We start from the raw sequence: 19,563 nt of genomic DNA on the forward strand, positions 1-19,563 counted from the left end.
AAACACCCGCCCCCCCCCCCCCCCCCCCCCCAAAACCGTAACACTTCCATCCTAACACCGCTTGTCTGTGACCAGTGTAACCGATCACGTGGAATGAGTTTTGAAAAGCATCTTTGTTTCAGAAAAGAATAGGGAAATAGCATTAATAATAAGGCTTATACCAACTTTGTAGTAACTTTGGGTCCAGACACAAAGATGAAGTCCAGAAGACCCGCTCGGGCTCTCCCCGCTCCAGTAGCTCTCTCCTGCGGCACAGCAATTAAGACCAGGCTTGGAGTGGTTTTTTTGCCTATGACTAATTTGCCAGGGAGCATTTCGGGGGAAAAAAAAAAAAAGAAGCTGTTTTCAAAGTTAGGCAGAGACTAGTGTTGCAGGGGGTGCTAGACCTCTCAGCCTTGCTTACAGGCTTTTTTCTTCCCAAAATTTCGTTTGCTGGCAAGGTCATTCCTACAAACTATTATTGCTTCCTAATACTGGTGCTTCTATTCTCTAAGTTCTAAAACTTTTAAGTTTTATTCAAACTTCTATTGTTTGAATAAATATTTATTGTAATACTCTTAAGTTACCAAAATTCTGAGTTACCAAAATTTTTAATTCTTTATTCTTTTCACCAAAATACTTTTCCCTATAGTTCCCAAGAAATATTGCATAAGCACCCAGTAATCGATGTGTGTCATTAATACCAATTAGTTTTATTTCAGCACTGAAACACTAACGACTTATATCATATGGTTTATGGCAGCTATCAGACTGAAGGGTGCACCTCAATTTGAGAAATGCACTTGTAACAGCCTTTTAATGTGTGCTACTTATTTTAATATTTGTTAAATCTCTATTTCTTACAGTAAATACTGTAATTGTGGTTTTGTTCTAAAAATAGACAAATGTGTATTTTCATAGCATTCCTCAAAGCTATTTTGATTGGAGACCTGCCCTCCCTGCTTTTACAAAGAAACCCCTGCTTTTCAGCGATTTTAAGAAATCTGAATTTTACCTGTATTTCGTAACAGAAGCATGTTAAAATTTGGTTGAAGCACTAACTGAGAGACTGTGTTTATTCAGCTTACATCCTCTTCTATACTTTGGACAAGAACGCTCCGATTGATGACTGGATTATGGAGTCCATCAGCGGCGACCGCCTCACCCACCAGATCATGGACCTCAACCTGGACACTGTCTACTACTTCAGAATCCAAGCTCGCAACGCCAAGGGAGTGGGGCCCCTCTCCGATCCTGTTTTCTTCCGGACACTGAAAGGTTTGGATATGTGTCATCTGGATAGTAATGATACGTAGAATTTTCTTATGCCTTCGTGGGAGCTTTGCAATTAATTCCATGTCAGCCAGAAGAGATCCTACTACTTGAAACTATTATTGAGAGATAAAAGCAAAATGCTACATGCAGTAGTTGACAAAAGTAAACCACATAATGAGGCAGTAACTATAGTTTTCAATTCATTCAGCTGGGGGAAAGCACTCTGACACCACCTAACTTTCTCCCATCAATAATAAAGCTAATTGGATCTGACTGGATTTCTCTAGGGAGGTCCCTTTTCATTTTGGATCTTTCAGTGACTGTAGGAACCCGTAATGACTCACTCCTATCAACAGAGTAGACGGGCAAAATTATGATTAAAAACCTCAGCAAACTGAGATGCAGCTTGGCTTTGTGTGGGGAGAGTTGTTCCAGATATTTCTCAGGACCTGTTATTAACAAGAGACTATTTAATACCTGACCCCTCTCCCTTAGTGACCAGTGAGAAGGAGGAGGCAAATGAGGGGTATGGGTTTTGGCTGGTATTTCAGCACCGATGTGTTTATGAGAGCAAAGGGTTGCGCTTGTATCAGACTCCATTTCAAATTAACATGGGAGATATTCCTCTGTTCTCTTCCCTGCTGCCTGTCTGTGTGAAGGCCTGACGTGATCTACCCAGAAATTATTAGTTATGAAGATGTAAGCAATATTACCGTGAGTGGGAAGCAGGGTTCTTGCTGCAGCTCTGCTCCTTATATTTTAACTGTCACTCATTCATTTGCACAAAGGTATGAAATTACTTTTAGAAAGACGTGTAATTAATGAAAAACTCAAATGACATAAACAGCGAACCTATTCCAGGAAAGAAGCGTGGCATATGAGAGAGCACGTTAGCGCTGTGTCTCCTCTAGAGAAAATCCAGGGATTTGTATATAAAAACAACATCTCGGCAGAAGGTAATCGAAACTGGACACAGGCTGGGCCTGAGAAGTCACGACTGGAGGGAAATTTGGGAAATTCAGCCCCAAACCTGTGCGTGAGAGGCTTGGAATTAGCGTTGACACTCAAGCCTCTCTTTTAATCAGTCGCAAGTGACTTCATTTAACGCGAGCTGTACGAAAGCCAAGCAAAATGACTGCAGAGGAGGGGCGGCACACCATCCCCACATCATTCCCTTTGGGGGATTTGTTTGTTTGTTTGGCGAGTGCTTGTATTTGAGTTTGTCTTTCAGCAAACCTTCGTCATGTGAATAGCAAATTTTTCCGCTGCCTCTGAGGGAAGGAGGGGAAACTCCGTTTTCAGCCATTAAGGAAGGTTTGCGATGAATGAGCCAGTGTCCTCAGCAGCACTGGCAGAGAGCTTTCCCTTTTTCCTTCACTGATATCAGTGTCTCGAAAGCATGCTATCGACCATTCAGGCTGGGAGTGAAAAGCCTCATACAACAGTTTTCATGAATTAGCAAGAGTCAGAAAAAAAATGAAAAATCGTATCAATTTGTTCTAAGCTTATCACCGCCTGCACAGGTTTGCAGGACTTACTTGTCCAAGTCATGTTTCACTTTGAATGAATTATTGGTAAGATCCTGATTATTCATTCTCCACTGCCATGAAATGTGAAGAGATAGCACTTTGCGGGTGCTTCATCTCTATCAAGCGGATAGTGCCAACTTAATTTCATGCTCACAATTTGTGCCAAGCAGAAGTCGTCTATTAGACTGGGTTTAAAATGAGTCAAGGCATCAAAATATAATAGCCGCAGACTAATGAGATATGAAAAGATATAGAGACCCAGATATCTAACTAAACCAAAAGATTAATGCACTTGATATCACTTACTTTGTAATGTTTACACAAAGTACCATAAAACTCATTTGGGAAATGAATTCTAGATCAGACAGCATCAACAGATACCAGAAAGATGAATTTATACATTTGTTACGTCTTGTAATAGCCTACAAGGACGATGTCTAATACCCTGCCATGAATACTTAATGATATCCACCCTAAATATGTCATGTTCAATACTATTCAACTGTTTTTTTGACAAATCTATCCCTACACTTGAGGTGAAAAGACTTTCTGAAGTCTTGAGTGCATTCTGAATTATGCAAAAATGTTGGTTTCCTGCCCTTAATGATTATTAACAGAAGATGTGTATGTGCCATATGGTAATGCGTGCTCTGATGGCAAATCTCTGTCCTGATCAGAGGAAGTTTTAAATCACGAGGAACTAAACAAGCATCAAAGACCCACTAAGTCACCCACTGTCTCGTTTCATATATTATAGCACATAAAGCTCCTCCAAGGAAACCAAGCCATTACTTGTGTTGTAATTGCAATGCGAGTATTTGTACTGACTTTCCTTTACTAATGAAAATGTAGTGATCTGTGAGAAAGAGTTATGTTTAGTAGTAAATAACACTACCATGGAGCAATGAGTTTATATTCTTCCACCTCAGCTCCACTGATGATAATATACAGGCAAATGGGCAAATCCTTAGCTTATGTAAATTGTTGTTACACTGTGAACTTCAATCAATCTGCAACAGTTTACATCAGTTGAGGATCCGCTTTTTTTATGCTCTGGCTGGTTAAATTTATCACTTAAAGCATAAAGAATCTGATACAGACATTCTCAGGGTCCTGGAATAAAAGGATAAAATGTGGTTGAATATCCCTTTTTTTTTTTTTTCTTATATAATTTGGGCCAAAATTTGAGGTCGTTACTAGGATTTTTCTTACTCCTTGTTGAGTCTGGATGACTTCAGTAAATATTATGTATACATATATATGTATATGTATTTATGGGAGAAAAGCAGAGAGTGCCCAAATAGTATGTCCATTTTGCAGCCTTTCACAGCGTACTGTCACAGATTGTCCCCGAAGGTAAAGTCCAAGTCTCAATGTTACGTTGTTTTTATGGCATATAAATGAATCATTTTCAGAAATTCATTAAGTTGCAGAAGTAAGTAAATAGTCTGAAATTTACTTGCAACTGCCCAATGAAAGATGACAACTGAAGAGGGAAGGAATGAACTGGGGACGGACAGATAGGAGGGAGGATTTCCTCAGTCTTTTAAATAACTTGTCAGTGATTTGTTTTTTCATCTGTTACAGAAACAAGTAGATCTCAGAACTGTACTTAGTAAATTTGTTTATGCTTTCTTCTGCTCAGCTGTACCTATTCTGGATTTCAGCCAGCATTTACAAACAGATCTTCCATGAGCGCTGAGCTCCGTTAATTAAGGAAGATGAGAGAGTAGTATTCTGCTTATCAGAATCATGCAAAACATTACATAAACTGAAAAAAGTTGCCTGTTAACACACTTGTAGACAAGACATCAAGCACGAACAAAACCCTGGCTGAGATGTATTTTAAAGGGAAGAGTGGAAGGGGGGAGAGAGAGGGCTGAAGATGTCATGGGCTGAGCTTCAGATATTCCCATCGCGCTAAGATCAGCAAGGAAAACTGTATTCGTGGGCTTTCTACAGGACACCAGGTTAAATGTTGCCACTGTACCATTTCTAAAAGAACCCGAAATCGCAGCTGATGATGATCCCGACCCCCCGCTTTTTGGCAAGGAAGGTGTGGGGCAGCATTTCTAGCACTGCAGTGCCCTCTAATGCTGCCTCGGCGGTGTGGTTCAGCAGCACATCCCAGTCCATAACCGGCACCAAACGTGACCCCCTGCAACCTGCCAAAAGTAAATATTACCCACCCGGCTTGGAGCCCTGCCTGGCACCGCGGGTCTCCCGGTTTTCGCCTCCTCCATCGCCTGGAGAAGGCAGCGAACGCCGAGTGGTGCCGGGGCAGCGTCTAAGTGGTATCAGTGCTCGGACGGAGGTAACTTCAGCTGTGAGCAAGGATTCATGTTTTCATGAATATATTTGTCCTCGGGGAAAGGCGATAAGCCGGGTATGGCTCAGCGGGGAAGCGCAGGCTCACGGATTTCAAGAAAGTTTGAGGCAGTGTGCTCCGTCTACCCCTCTTCTGCTCTGCATCCCTGTGAAAAAGTCTGGGGGGGGGGGGAAATTAACGGGGGGTTTGGGGGTCATCGAAGCAGCTATTCCCCCTCTGCCACAGGCATGGAGCTCATAGACGTGTCTGTAAATGTAAATTATGCTAGTTCGGTACCTCCACGTGTTCCTAGCGCGATGCCATCATCTAGAGGAGGTTTTGTAGTGGTTTTAGCAGTGAGGGGAGCAGCATGCTCTGCACCTGCAGGCACTGGTTATTTGACTTCCAGATTCATGTGCCAAAACACTTCTTTTTCCCCCAATTTCCTGTGCTTAAGATTCTTGCATAATTTATTAAGCAGAGGACTGGTTAATGCTCTATGATGGTAGCTACTTATGAATCCGAGGAAAGTTTAATTCCCTCAGCCATATCATAAATAGTCAGAAGTTGTAGCTGTGCAGGAAAGCTTTTAATATATCTGCTGAATTTTGAAGTCTTGTCTGGTGCACTTCAGATCACGCTGTCTTTTATGGTTATTATGCAAAACCATGTAAATAGTTTTAAACCCCTTTGCAAAAAGCTGAAACAATGATAATATAAGTCAGACTGAGCTTTCAACTTGTAGGTGATTTGACTGTAATTATTTAAAGAAGCAGTATCTCTCCCTCTTTCCCTTCTTGCTTGATTAAACTTGCCAGGTCGTACCAAAAAAGAACAAGCGAATGAAAAAAAGCTGCGGTAAAGGTTTCGCCTTTGGAAGAACTTGGTGAAAATATCTGATACAAGGCACGGTTCAGGGGTCAAGGAGCATCTGGACGATGCTCTTAGCCGTAGGGTTTAGTTTTAGGTAGTCCTGCGAGGAGCAGGGAGTTGGACTCGATGGTCCTTACGGGTCCCTTCCAACTCGAGATATTCTGTGATTCTATGATTCTGTGTTTGTCCTCTCAGTTCTCCAGGATCTCTCTGGAAAAGGGAACGGTAAAACTCACCCTGTCCTCCCGCACCTCCCGCCGCCGGTGCGGGAAGGCAGCACCGCGCTGCGCCGACCCGCTAAACGCCGTCGTTGCTGCGATGCGTCGGCTTGCCTGCGAGGAGCTGTCAGCCTCTAATGACATTGTCTCTTTCTTGCAGTCGAGCACCCTGACAAAATGGCTAATGACCAAGGTACGGTGCCCTCCATCTGTCGCCTTTTCTGCCGGAGCCTGGGGGGCGCGCCGGGGAGGGGACCGTGCTTTTCACCTGGGCTGCACACCTGATGAGGCAGACGCTGGCGTGATAATTAATCTTGTTAATGAAGTTCTGCTCGGCTGCGGCTGCTGCTTTGATGGGGAAGATGTAAATTTTCGGGAGAGGAAATTGTTTTGTCTCTTTTCTGAAGGACCAATTAAAATGTCAAGCTTCTTTGTATGAAATAAATTTTTAGTCTCTCTGCTGCACTTCTGAATAATTCACATTAAGTATAATTAAGCTCAGCATAATTTCCAGGCTCCTCTTGCACCCTTTCGTGGGTTATAGATTAAAGTTCAAAAGCCTCACTGTGAGAAATCGCAGATCATCTTTTCTCTCAAACCAGCAGCTCCTGTTTGATCACAGCAAAGTTTAGTCAACTTTTCAAGGCATTATCATTACATTTTCCAAATGTGAGTATATGTCTGATTAGTAACAGTTCCTCTGCTCCTGTCTCCTTTCGAATAGTTGTGAAGTCTGTTGCTAGGATATTTTTTCCTTTTTTTACTGTAGACCTACTTATTCCTAAGTATTTCTTTCAATTACAGCTAGAGCATTGTACATTTATGTGACATCTGCCCAAGGAAACAGTCGTAATGACATTTGGAAAACTCAGACCTGATCTTGGGAGGTTTATTTGGATTCAAACTCTCACTTCACACTAGTTTAAAAGGCAAAGTGAGGTGTAAACCTCAAATCCTTGGCTTTACTTAACAGCTACCGTCTTACCCCAATTTAGTGAGTTGAGTTAACTTACAATAGGTAATTCCTAGGGAGGTCAAGAAAGCGTTATTTAGAAGATCAAAGTCAACTCTAGGCCCTTTCATAGGTTTTACTTTGACCTGGAGCATCCCTGGAGGTTACCTGGAGCATATTTCTTCACTAGGATTTTACTTTGTACCAGGTACCCCATATAGTATCACAGCAAGGTAGCACATTGGAGAGACCCACTCTCAGCCAGTTTTGGAAATTCACCCTCTGATTTCAGCGTATGATTTGCTGAAAGAAGTAGAAGTATACAAATTATGAAATTAAAAGCTGGTTTGCTCAGTATGATTTTTTGCACCACAGCACAAGCAAGTTGAAAATGTCAGGTTTGAATAGATAAAAACTATTTTTAAAGGGGAAAAGTGTTAGGTTACAAAGAAGCCCGTAAGTAAATTGTCAGTAGATTTTTCTCAGATTTGCATTTAAAATGTTTTCAGGCAGGTTTAGAATGCCTAGGAGAGGCTTCAGCACAAGTTATCACCTGGTAAGCAGGACCGAAAAAGTGTCAAGTTCAGTTTAAAAAAACAAAAGGGGGGGGGGGCGGAATCTAAGGCTGGATGGAAAGTAGAGTTTGTGTCTTAGTTCTTCAATGAGCATGTTGCTCTGTTTCAGCGTAACTGTACGGTTGTATGGCCATACTGTAGTGCTATTTCATGGACCTCAAACTACCACAGAAAAAGAGAGGTCTGGGTGGTTTTCCTTTTGTGCATCATGTTCTTCTGGGAACACTGTGCCCCTTGCTAGGGAAAACAGTCACCAGAATAATTCATTGTTCTTGAGCAGCCTGAACAGTGTTTGCAACCTGGTTAGTGAATGATACTCCGTATAGACTTTAAAACAGGGAAGATTTCAACCCGTTTCGTGTAACTACTTGCAGCATGTCTGGCTAAAGCATATCCCCAAGGTGATAACTGTGTTGGGATTGCAGCCATAGCCTGCGAATTCCCAGTTGCTTCGGGTATGGTGGGTTTTTTTGGTTTGGTTTGAGTCTAATAACTTGCCAAAATGAAATGAGGTTAGCGTGTCTTTAGCAGACAGCAGGTATTCACAGTGTGAGTTAAACGCAGTCATTCCTAGTACATAAATACTGTCTTTTGCCTGGGTAGTTGAAATACACTGCGTTTTCGTTCTTTAGGACTGTAGCATTTGAGGAGGAGAAATTCTCAGCCTTTTATGTGTCTCCCATAGGCTTTTTGATATCTGAATTCAGTTTCCATTTTTACGTGACCTCAGTGATGAATTCTAATAAGACGAAGTCTGAGGTCTTCACTTGCATTTACTTGACCTTCAGGCAGCTCTGCTGAAGACAAGTGGATGGTGCCAGGTCTCACTGTAACTGTACTCCAAGCACAAGCATTAAGACAAACAAAGTCAAAGTTTCCAAAAGCTGATTTGCCTTAGAAATCATCAAAGCTAATTCTTTAATCATCCTGAACCAATGCCTACTGAAGTCAGTGGGAGCCTTTTAAATTACTCTGTGCTTTGGACAAGGCCCTGAGGGCCATCTCTGCCACAAATGCAATTCTTATTGAGTGACACGAATAAACTCTGGTAGGTCATCTGTCTCTAATGCCGGCTCATGGTTCCCGAGTTCAGGAAGCAAAATTAAAGTACGTGACAGCAAAGCAGTGTTGGAGGGTGTTGGATGGGCAAGGGGGTTCGGGTGGGAAAAAGGAGATAGGGAGGAGGGTTTAGGGGGAACTTCAAAGGTTTCTTGGTCAGGGCAGATGTGCTCCGTGTTGCTGCAACTCGCTGGGAGAGCAGAGACCTACCACTGACAAGGGGAAGGAGGCAAGAGATACCCCACCTCCAGTCCTTCATTCTTGCCCATGAGTGATGGACAGAGTTGAGCCCGTACCGTCCTGTGGAAGCTTTGGTCTGCAGCTGTCTGACACAGAATGAGAAATCCTGTTGATGAAATGCAAATAACGCTCCCAGGGTGCAAACACCATCATCTGAAGGGCAAAAAGAGGAGCATCAGCATCTAGAGAATCAAATCTCACGTTTTCCAGGAGACCCCTTAAATCTGAAGTGGGTGCCAATCCTGTAAATGTGTCAGCTTCTTTTCAGATCTTTATTTTGCATGTATGCAACTGGTAGAGCAGGGCATAGGCAAAGGTACTAAAAATGGTAGTATAAAAGTAAGAAAAAAATTACATTTTCAGATGCTCAAGAGAGAATTTTTGTCACAAACTTTATGTATGTGGGTCAAGGCCAGCTGCTTTCAGATGAGCTGTTGTAGAGGCTTCCTGGAGTCTAAAAAGCTCTGTTTACGATTTTCATCTGAAATACATAGAGGCAAACTGGGCAAAGAAGAGATTAATCATTGTGTTTTATCTTGCCCCAGTTTCCATGTGATAAAACAATATTAAATTCTTTAGTCCATATTTTGTCAATATAGGACTTGTCAACGGCTTTGTGTTGCCATCAGAATGAGATCTCTGCAAGAGCGAAAAAGCTGATTTCTGCCTTTGGACTACAAATGTTTTATAACATCCCCTGTAGATTTTGATAAAAGGAAACGTACACAATTTTGAACAAATGTTTCTCCTTATCTTAGGAAATTTCAATACATTTTGATTGCTCAATTGTTTTCTGAAAGCATACCTCCCATGAAATGGGTCATATGAACTGTTTAGATAAATTCATATATCACTATGGAAAACTTACATACGGAATACAGGTATGATTTTATTTATATATAGATATAGATATATATGGCATTACTCTTTTTAAACCATAAACTGGATATTTACAAGTTCAGATTTAACGTTTACTGCCATGGTGAGGCCAGTGGGAGGTCTCCTGTTCCCATGCCTGGAGCAGGGCCAGTGACCATACCCAGGACAACAAAAAGCCCGTGGAGAAGATCATCCACGACAGACATCCGCAGCTTTTGTTTCCAAATCCTGAGGAAAACAGTGGTCTGCATTGTTTCGCATCCAGTCCGGAGGGACGTGGAAAGGTTTCCAAGTGATGCTGGGGGACTTTGCCTCTCCTGAACAGGGGATGAGCACTGGGCACTTGACTGTACATCTGCTATTTATACCTTGATGCTCTGCATCTCGTGAGTTAACAGTGCACCATTTGCTTCAGCTTTCAGAGCAAGGGGGTCTGAAGCGCAGTCTAGTCATGCCTGGGATTGGACTTTCTGCAGTTCAACCTTTGCCATGTTGGATTATTGCAGGTGTGTTGCTGTTTGCCCATTTGAAACCTTCCTGTGCTCGTTTTTTCTGCATATGCTTTCCTGCATGAAAACAGCCGCCGGTACATCTACAACCTGATATCAGCCCCAAAACAGTCGCATCGTCTCATACTGTGACTGCAGAAGGCATCAAGTTTGCCTCTTTTTTTTTCTGTTAGAGCTTTTGATGGCTCTGGGCTTTTGGTTCTGAAGCTATTTTGCAAACTCTGTGCGTAGCAGCAGTGGAAGGATGAGCAGTTCAGATCTTTTTCAAAGAGCTGCTTCCTAAACAAATAATGCAGTGGTCTGTAACGCTCTTTGCTAGAGAAAAGAAATAAGAAGTATCCCATTTATCAGAATAACTCCTTCTGGGGGAAAAAAAAAAAAAGAAAAGCCTTTTAAAGTCTGTCATCTGGCTATGTTTACCAAGCAGGTGTAGGAACTCTTTCTTAAGTTCCAAAAGATGGAAAGCATCTCAGAAGACATGCTTGAAATATTAAGAAGGGTTATTCCTGCATATTGGTTGTGTTTCCTGCTGCGCTGAGACATAGTTGAGACAACTGCCTCCAGATACACTTGAAAAAGAAGGACTAGAAAGTCAACAGGTGATGTGGTATCTCTTCACCTAATCTTGCAGTTCTGCCCCAAGCCCCAGCATCGTTCCAAGAAGTCTGCCGGTTTATACTTGCTTATAAGCAAATTTGCAAACACCCCTGTCTTCGCTGAGCTCTTCAGCTATCACCAGGACAACGTGGGCTCCTTCGTTTTCAGGTGCTGACCATAGATGGGAAGAAGACACAAGTCCTCGTGCTCTGACCCGTTTAAGTGCTGATGGATGCGGAACCTCACTGCTGAAAGTTAATGTTTTACATCTCAGTGCCTGACAGTGTGGTCAAAGGTGGGTGCCTTCAAAAAGCAGCTTTTCCCATCCAAGATAAGCAGGTTCAGCCATGGTTGTGAGGCTTTCTTCTCTCATCACTGGCCGAAGAGGGAACTTGCCGACGGCTGTGCACATAGAGATGGATCCTCACCTCGGTGCTCTCTGAAGTCAGTGTGCAACCCGCAGCTCCTCGTCCCTGCGAATACACGATGTGACCGCACAGCATTACCCATCTCAGGCTGAACTGGCATCCGTCTTCCAGGATGAAGAGCAGCCTCTGGAGAGATATTGAACTGCATAACATGTATGAATCAACCTTTCTCTCTTCTGACTTGTATTTCTGCCTTCCCAGAAGATGGGAACAAGGTGCTAGAGGGATGCTTTCATTTTTCTCGGATGTCTATGTGTCTGCTCTGGGCAGAAGCTCCCATTGCCCCTTGCTTTTTTTCAGCCATCCTCCTTACTCTGCTTTTACTCTGCTACGTCTGAGCATCCTTATTTCGCTGGGTTTCTAGGGAGGTTGCAGGTCAGCAGCGAGCTAGAGCTGCCCCCAAAGGCAGCTTGCTGTCTTCCGCTCTATCCTGGAGCGGATTTCCAGGTGCTTAGCACCATAACTGCCTTACACAGGGAGCTCAGCTTTTCTGGGGGAACAGAAGAGCAGTTTTTCTGATGGCACTGTACACCTGACAGCTGGTGTTGGCTGTGAGAGCCAATGACTTAGTTTGCAAGCTTGGACCTCCCAATGACCTAGTTTGCATGCTTAACCTCCCTGGGGACCCCCATGGGGCAGGAAATATCACTTACAGTCTCTGTCTCATGTGAGAATATTGCTCAGCTTATTTTCTCCATATTTTGGACTGTTTAAGGCAAAATACAGCAACAGCGGTAGCGCAGGGCCGTGTCTGGTTCAGGGGAGCCAGACGATGCAGCAGCAAGCGTCATTCCCCCTCCAGCTCTCCCACGCGGGTGGTTGGCTTGCAATGAGCGTTTTGCAAGGAGAGAGCATTCCCTCAACGTCTACCGACCTGCCTGTGTCGCGCAGGAATACCTGAAGTTTGCAAATAAGGAAGCTGCTCGAGTAAAGCATGAAAAAGGAAAGAGATGTACAGCAAAATGACAACAGAATTTTTGGCCAATTTCCAAGTGCTGGAGGCCTGAGAGGATGAAGAACCGTTGTCACTGACAATGTGATTTTTTTTCAGAGAAAAACTTGAGTTACTGAAACATTTGAAAGACCTGGGGGAAAACAGAAGTTAAACACAGAAGTGAGAGGTGAGAAATGATATGGAGGTTCATATGGGTGCACCTTTTTGTACCTCTGAAAGTATGTTACCACCTTTAATACAACTCATTAAAAAGGTAGGAAAATCTAGTTTAAAGACTGTTTAACCTCCATTAAAAAAGGCAGTTCTTAAAGAAATAGCTGATTAGTCAAGATTTTATTAATGGTTTGTTCCAAAAGATGGAATAATACAAAGAATAGAAGCTCCACTGGAAACTGGTGGAAGCTGAAGAGAGAGTCTATTGTCTGACCCCCCAAAAACCCCAAATGAGATCTGGACATATTTGTTGAGTTATGCCCAGCTTGTGTGTGACTTTCTGGCTGACACTGAGGGTTTCCATCTAAACTCAGTGGGACAGGAGTTTTGTACTTGTCTTCTGTAAGACAAGAAACCCACCAGTGGATTTGGGAAGGAGGTGGAGAGCAACAGTGATAGTACAGTGCAAACAGATGAGTTCAGTAAAGATATTGAAGTTGAAAATGAAGTAGAAGCTCACAGGTTAGCTTACTTCTTAAATTAGAATATTATAAAGGTAGTCGAAACCTGAGGCCCTGAAACTGGATGAAGCAATAGCCTCCAAGTAGCAGTGCTCTTGCACGTCATTTGAGTTTTTTAGAGGGAAATATAACCTAAACTGTTGCCAAGTGAAAGTAGAGGTAGAAATGATTCATGGAGGTGTGTTGGCTTGGAACAGAGCATGGATAATCCTTAGGGGTTTAAGCCCTACCTACCCTTTAACATGTAAAACCTTACAATGCAAATGAGATTTACCTCCCATCTCCTACGTGCTTAGATATCCATGTTTATCCAAATATTGAATAATGTTTGTATGTCTTAATAGCAGAACAGAGCCAAATTACCATAAATTCAGTCTTGGCTATCCCTGACAAACCGTGTTGTTGAAATACTGTTTGTTAAGAGTTATTTGCGTTCCCGTCTCTTATCAGTGAAATTGCCTCTGATTAGAAGTTGGGCCTTTGGAGTTACGCTCAGTGAGTAAAACTGGAAGGGTCTGCTGCCTTGGGATGGTTTTAAAACTGAAAGCATTTCAGAAACATTTCTAGCCCAAGAACCCCCCCGACATGGACAGTGTAGCCCGAACCTTTCCCCGGTTGCTGCCTGGCTGGCTCCGTGTTGCAGCCATCCGAAATAAATGGCATCTCCAGGTGCCAGTCACCGTATTAGAGCCAGAAATGAAATGGGCAGCTGTTTACACAAATATGTTTACAATGAAAATGTCATGTATAATGCCTTGAAAAGTGCTCTTATGCTAATTCAGAAAGTACCAAACTTCAGAGTCAGGCATGCAGGGTTAGTTTTTTTAAGTCTCCGATATCCTGACTAAATTTTCCAATACATTAGGCTCCCGCTAAGATGTTTCAGTGTGGGCTAAACATAAAAAATAGTAACATTTAGCAGTCTCCCATGGAGATACCCAATTTTCTAAGCACAATATAACCCCAGGGTCACAACATATTCACACACTGCAGTGTAGTAATATGAATAGGACTGCTTTAGAATGTCATCTTGGTAAACAGAATTACTATATACCTTACGTTTATCTCTATTTTGTCTGCTTTTACAGCTGAACATTTTGCAACCTTGCTTTCTTGGGATCAAGTTGTTGTAGCTGTGCAATTATGCTGATTGAAAAGATGATTACACTGAAGTCTCTTCTGATGATAATCATCTTCCATTTGTTTAGGGCCATTCATCACAAAATACTTTCCAAATTGGTAGACAAAGTTATGCACGTGAATTTCTTCGCAATCCACAGAAATACAAGTACCTCTGGAGAGGAATATGGCAGTTGTTTAACAGTGCACAGCAGCAACAAACAACTGCAGGAAAGTGAGAAAATGTGGGGTTTTTGCTAATTTGCCAAGAGAGCTGATGTAGACGGTGGTTGTTTGCTCCAGAAGATATCTGCAGTAAGCCCTGGTAATTCCCTGCCCTGCACTAAATTTTCGGAATTTTTACATAAGCCCTTCACCAACCAAAACCCACCCTCAGGTACTATTTGTCTGACCTAAGGGATGGCGGTGCCAAAAAAGATAGTCCCCAGGGCTCTTCTGGAGTCGGAGTCAATGCTCTGCCCCAGCAACTTCTGCCCGTCTAGGGGGAAGATGTCTTTTCCCTGAACCACTGTCCCAGCAGAGCACTACTGGCATCAGCTGAGACTGTGCCACCTGGAAAGGTTCATTTGACTTAATGAAAAAATAATTAGCTTTGGAGGAATGAGATAGCCACAGCAGGCTGGTGGCATAAGCTTGGTCTTTGCCAGAAGAGCGGCTTTTACCCCAACCACTTCTGCCATGGATTTTGCTCAATCCCGTATCGGTAGAGTCGAAGAAGAGCTTGGTAGGACTTTACCAACCTTTGTGATTCACCTTGACATGAGGAAGCAGAGATGCTGGTCTTGGCAGAAACATGGACATACCGTCACAGCTCTTTAGCCCAAAGCTGATAAATAGGACAAAATAAAGCAGGGGAAAAGACAAATACCCGAAATTTTACTATATTAATTTGGAGTGCAAATATTGCCTCAACAGCCAAAACATTTTTGGAATAACAGTCATATCCCTTCTTTTTTCTTACTTTTCTTTTTTTTTTATGTCAGGGTTAGAAAAGAGGCGATCTTTTTGTAAAAAACAAGCAGTTCTGGAGTTGTATTTCCAAAAGCGGGAAAATAAATTAAAGAAAGCTTGCTTAATAGTGGTGGAAAGCCGCCTGGCAGGTGGAGAAACGTGCCCACGGTTTTCTGTACAGCACCATCCCTCTGCTGCTGTTCCAACTGCTTGTGTGCAAAAGCAGCTGTCTGAATTATTCCCGACACCCGTGGAGGGAGCACAGACGGATGCTGCCATCACACCTTAGTTTGTCACTCTAACGAGCACATCTGGAGGAGGGAAAAAACCAACAGAACAAGGCAAGCTGCTCAAAGGGCTGAAATTCAGCTTGCATTCAAAAGCCTACTTTGATGACAGATTTTCCCCAGCGCATATGGGATGACTTTTCCCGCTCTGTTTAATGGTTTAAATGTTGTCAGATAGGCGCTGTCTCAAGCAACAAACTTGACTTTGCTGGTTTACCTGTCACGCCGTATCTGATGCATTTTTCTGCCAACAGGTCGTCACGGGGATGGCTCCTACTGGCCGGTGGACACCAACCTGATTGACAGGAGCAGTCTGAACGGTAAATACAGGCTCCATCCAACCATGCTCCATAATTAAGTACAGTTTTGGTGACAACCTCCTATTTTTCTTCTCTTTATTGCTCTCTCGTTCCTCTCTCTTATGGCTTGGAGGCCACCCACCGTGCCCACTGGTCGCACGCTGGCTGTTTTGTACAGAAGAGTTATCTCAGCTGTTGAAAATCCCATCCACTGTGCAAAATATCTGCTGCAAAACAGACTGTACTTTTAACCAGAAATGTTGACAAAAAATAGGGTCAGGACACCGTATATTCTGTTTTGGCTTTCTTAAAGCTGATCCCCAAAGTATACCCATCAGATTTCCAGCTGACGCAGTACTCCGAAAGGCATGTGGCTGGGTATGATCATCCCATCGCAAGAGGTGGTTTAGATATATCGCAGACCGTGGGAATGCCTCTGAAAAAATAACAGCTTAAAAAGAATTGTCAAATGCATTTTATGTTATTATATTTCAATTTAAGCTTTCTGCAGAAAATACCATTTTAAAAATTAATTAATCCTGCCCTAAAATAGGAAGAAATGAGAGGAAACCCTGTGGATTAACAAAAATTAACTGAACCTAATCAGTGCCAGCTGGGGAGTAGATATGCCATCAATAACTTCTTATTCCTGACCTCATCTCCGCTACTTAATGAAGCATTGCCATCTCACATTATTGAATGAAACAACAGACAAGATTCCCTCAAATGTGGTATCGAGTGAGGTTTGAAAGTACAAAATAATTACAAGGCACATAGCCGATTAACTCACACTGACTATTCTCCTCAGTCAAGACAAGGAGGGAATGCAAAATTTTGTTACTTTTTTCTGTCTTACTTTGCTGCAGCCAACACACCACTGTTTAAGGCTTTTCTCCTGTTCTTCATAGTAGTTCATCATAAATATAGGAAAACTGACTTTTGAGAAGTAGAGAGAGCTTCCAGGGCCTGCAATAAAGGGTAGGGAGAGAGGGAAAAAATTGTTTTTCTTGATAGTTGCTGTATTTTATGTGGTATGTTCCTTCAATGCCTTTTACTCAGCATGGAAATGAAAAAGAAACCAAACCCCAAAGTCTTTGGGATTTCTGTACTAGACCATTTTAATGCTGAAAGGATGGCACTCACAACTGCTTATCTTACTCAGTTGCCTGAAAAAGGCAATGAGAAAAGGGCAAATTATTTAAATAGCATAATTAGTTGTGTAAAGAAAGGCTATTAAGGCAGAAAATCAAGGCAGAATATTACAATTAAATTACATCTCTTGCTAACTAAAACCATTATTTGGAAAGATTTGTCCTTTTCTCCTTTCACATTCAGTCGTACTAAAGGCAAAATGAAATCCCAGTCAAGTCTTGTTTAGTTTGTACATGGGAGGTTGTGGGTGCGGATGATGCCGTACGAAAACTCCTGAGTTATTTTTCTTGTGAAATCTTGGACACGCTATAGCACAGCTCTTCCTTTTGCATCCCGTTGCACCAAATATTTAGTTTTTCTCCAAGCTTAAGCAGAAAGATATTTGGGGGTTTGTGAGTTTGTAATCTTATAGGATGCCTGGAAGATTGCCTTAGCAGACAGAGCAAAAGGATTACTTGCTGTTTTGTGCGGGTGTCCGTAACATATGGCCCAATGCTGTGTAAACAGAGGCGTTATCAAACAAGATTATAAAAACATAAATTGTCCTATTCCCAGTGCAACGGGGAAAATATTGTTGAAAGCAAGGGACCAGTACTTGAAGTCAGTTTGACGGGAACTCGACACCAGAAATGATGTTATTTTCAGTCCCAGCCTTGCTGCTGCATTGAAACCAAGAAGCTCATCACTTCAGAAGATTGAGCCCTTAACCTGCTCAAGTGTTGCACAGGGATCTGGTCAGCATAGCAATAAATGAAATATAACGTGATACAAGACTGACTGTGGGGTGAATGCAGTACTGACAAATGAATCGGGCATTCAGGTTGGCTGATACACAAGAGATATATTTGCCTGTAAATACCGAGAAAGACTATATGGGCCGTAAAGAAAAAATCCATAGTCCCTGTATTTCCATTTTCAGCTGATAATAGCAAAAATGAGCTGAGAGTTATTGACTCCCAACATCACGTTATTAACACCCAGAAAATGCAAAGTCGTTACTGCTTAAATATTTTGCTGTTTGCTATACCACTGAAAGGCAGTGAGACGTAAATTTTGGCTCTTTATGGCACCCTTCCGCACCCTCTGTCTGCTTTTTCAGAGGAATTCATGCCACCTGACAGGCTTTATGTGTTTTATTTTACGGGTGACAGAGGGAGGGGAGCAAATCCAGCGCTAACCATCCCCTCACCCTCTTATCTTTTTTCAGAGCCCCCCATCGGGCAGATGCACCCTCCCCACGGCAGCGTCACCCCCCAGAAGAACAGCAACCTCCTTGTCATCATTGTCGTCACCGTCGGCGTCATCACGGTGGTGGTGGTGGTGGTGGTGGCCGTCATCTGCACCAGGCGCTCCTCGGCACAGCAGAGAAAGTACGTCCTCAGCACGGGGGGTAGAAGGAAAATTCAGTGACGCTCAGCTTCAAAATAGATACAGGCAATAGTGTTCATACTGCGGCGGCGTGGGTTCTGGGGCTGAACTGCAGTTTGGGCCTCAATCTTTTGGGATTGGAGGTGTTGCTCATTGCTGGTGAGTGGAGAATATCCCCAGGCTGCGGAGTAAACCATGGAGAATAAGTACCTTCTGACGTGGCGAGCCTTGAAAAATAAGTCTGCCCTGCACAGCTCTCTGTTGTTTATATTGCCAAGTATAATTCAGACACAGGAAAGAATCAATTCCATTGATTTAAAGGGAAAAAAAAAAAAAAAAGTATTTGTCTGTGCCAGGTGATGCTGTGAGACTTTCTGAGTCTGCAGCCCTGCACCTGCACGGCCAAGAAACACAGACAGTCCTGCTCGCTTGCTAACCTTTGGGAGGACGTTATTCTCTCCAGACAGCCTGTCTCCAAAAGTCTTCCAGTAAAAAGCATCCAGAACTGTTCTCCAGATATTTCTCATATAGGTGAAAAAAACCCCACCCACCCAGTCTATAGAAAATTACAGGGGAAAAAAAATCTTTAGGATTCCTCTGAAAGGCTGTAAAAGGGCAGCAGCGTAAAGCACAAAGCTTTTTTCAGTTTTTATGAGAAATTAGGAGTGGGGTCAATGGGTTTGAAACAGAGCTAGTTTTGACGTATTTAATGCATTGAAAATTATTATATTATCATTTTACTATTAATTCATTGTATTATTATACTAGTATGAAAGACTGGACCTGAGAAAGTGAAGTTTAATCATAGTTTGCCCACAAGAATGATAAATGTTTGCACAGGCCAGACATTTTTATGTTGATTTGTATTGATGCTTAAAAAAGGGCGGCACGATGAAAGAAGGGATGGTCAGGGAACCAAACAGCCCCCAGGTTTCCTGAAATCAGCCTTGAGCTGGTCGGGCACGGGCAGATGGCAGCTTGTGGTGTTTTACAGTCGCTGGGGCAAGCGCTTTCTCTAAGAATGGATATTTGAGGGTAGATTTTTTTTTTAAATAAGAAGGCTCTCATTTAGGCAGAAAAGTAAGGGCCTATGTTTTTAGGAGTGCTGGAGTAGTTGAATGATGAACTGATATGAAAATCTGCTTCTATTGTGAGTCTTAGCACCTGAAAATCAGGCCATCGTCTGAAGGCAATGGAAATTCTTCTGTTGCGTAGAGTTTGGTGAATCAAGGCTAAAGCTCTCTTAAGTTTCTAACAGGGAAAAGGGAATTACAAGATAGAGAAACAGATTCATCTGTCCAGAATTAGGTGTCTAA

General features: G+C 42.6%; 1 protein-coding gene across 1 annotated transcript in view; it reads left to right on the top strand.

Moving 5' to 3' along the window:
• The window catches only part of DCC (DCC netrin 1 receptor), a 570,508-nt gene that overhangs the window by 515,104 nt on the left and 35,841 nt on the right, over window positions 1-19,563 (top strand). The window contains exons 20-23 of the mRNA XM_010583034.1: window positions 1,063-1,257; window positions 6,343-6,375; window positions 15,683-15,748; window positions 18,087-18,249. Of these exons, the coding sequence (XP_010581336.1) occupies window positions 1,063-1,257; window positions 6,343-6,375; window positions 15,683-15,748; window positions 18,087-18,249 (457 nt within the window). The remainder of the gene's footprint in view (window positions 1-1,062; window positions 1,258-6,342; window positions 6,376-15,682; window positions 15,749-18,086; window positions 18,250-19,563) is intronic.

This window comes from Haliaeetus leucocephalus, unplaced genomic scaffold (genome assembly GCF_000737465.1).
Source record: "Haliaeetus leucocephalus isolate CR32 unplaced genomic scaffold, Haliaeetus_leucocephalus-4.0 Scaffold866, whole genome shotgun sequence".
NCBI lineage: Eukaryota > Metazoa > Chordata > Aves > Accipitriformes > Accipitridae > Haliaeetus > Haliaeetus leucocephalus.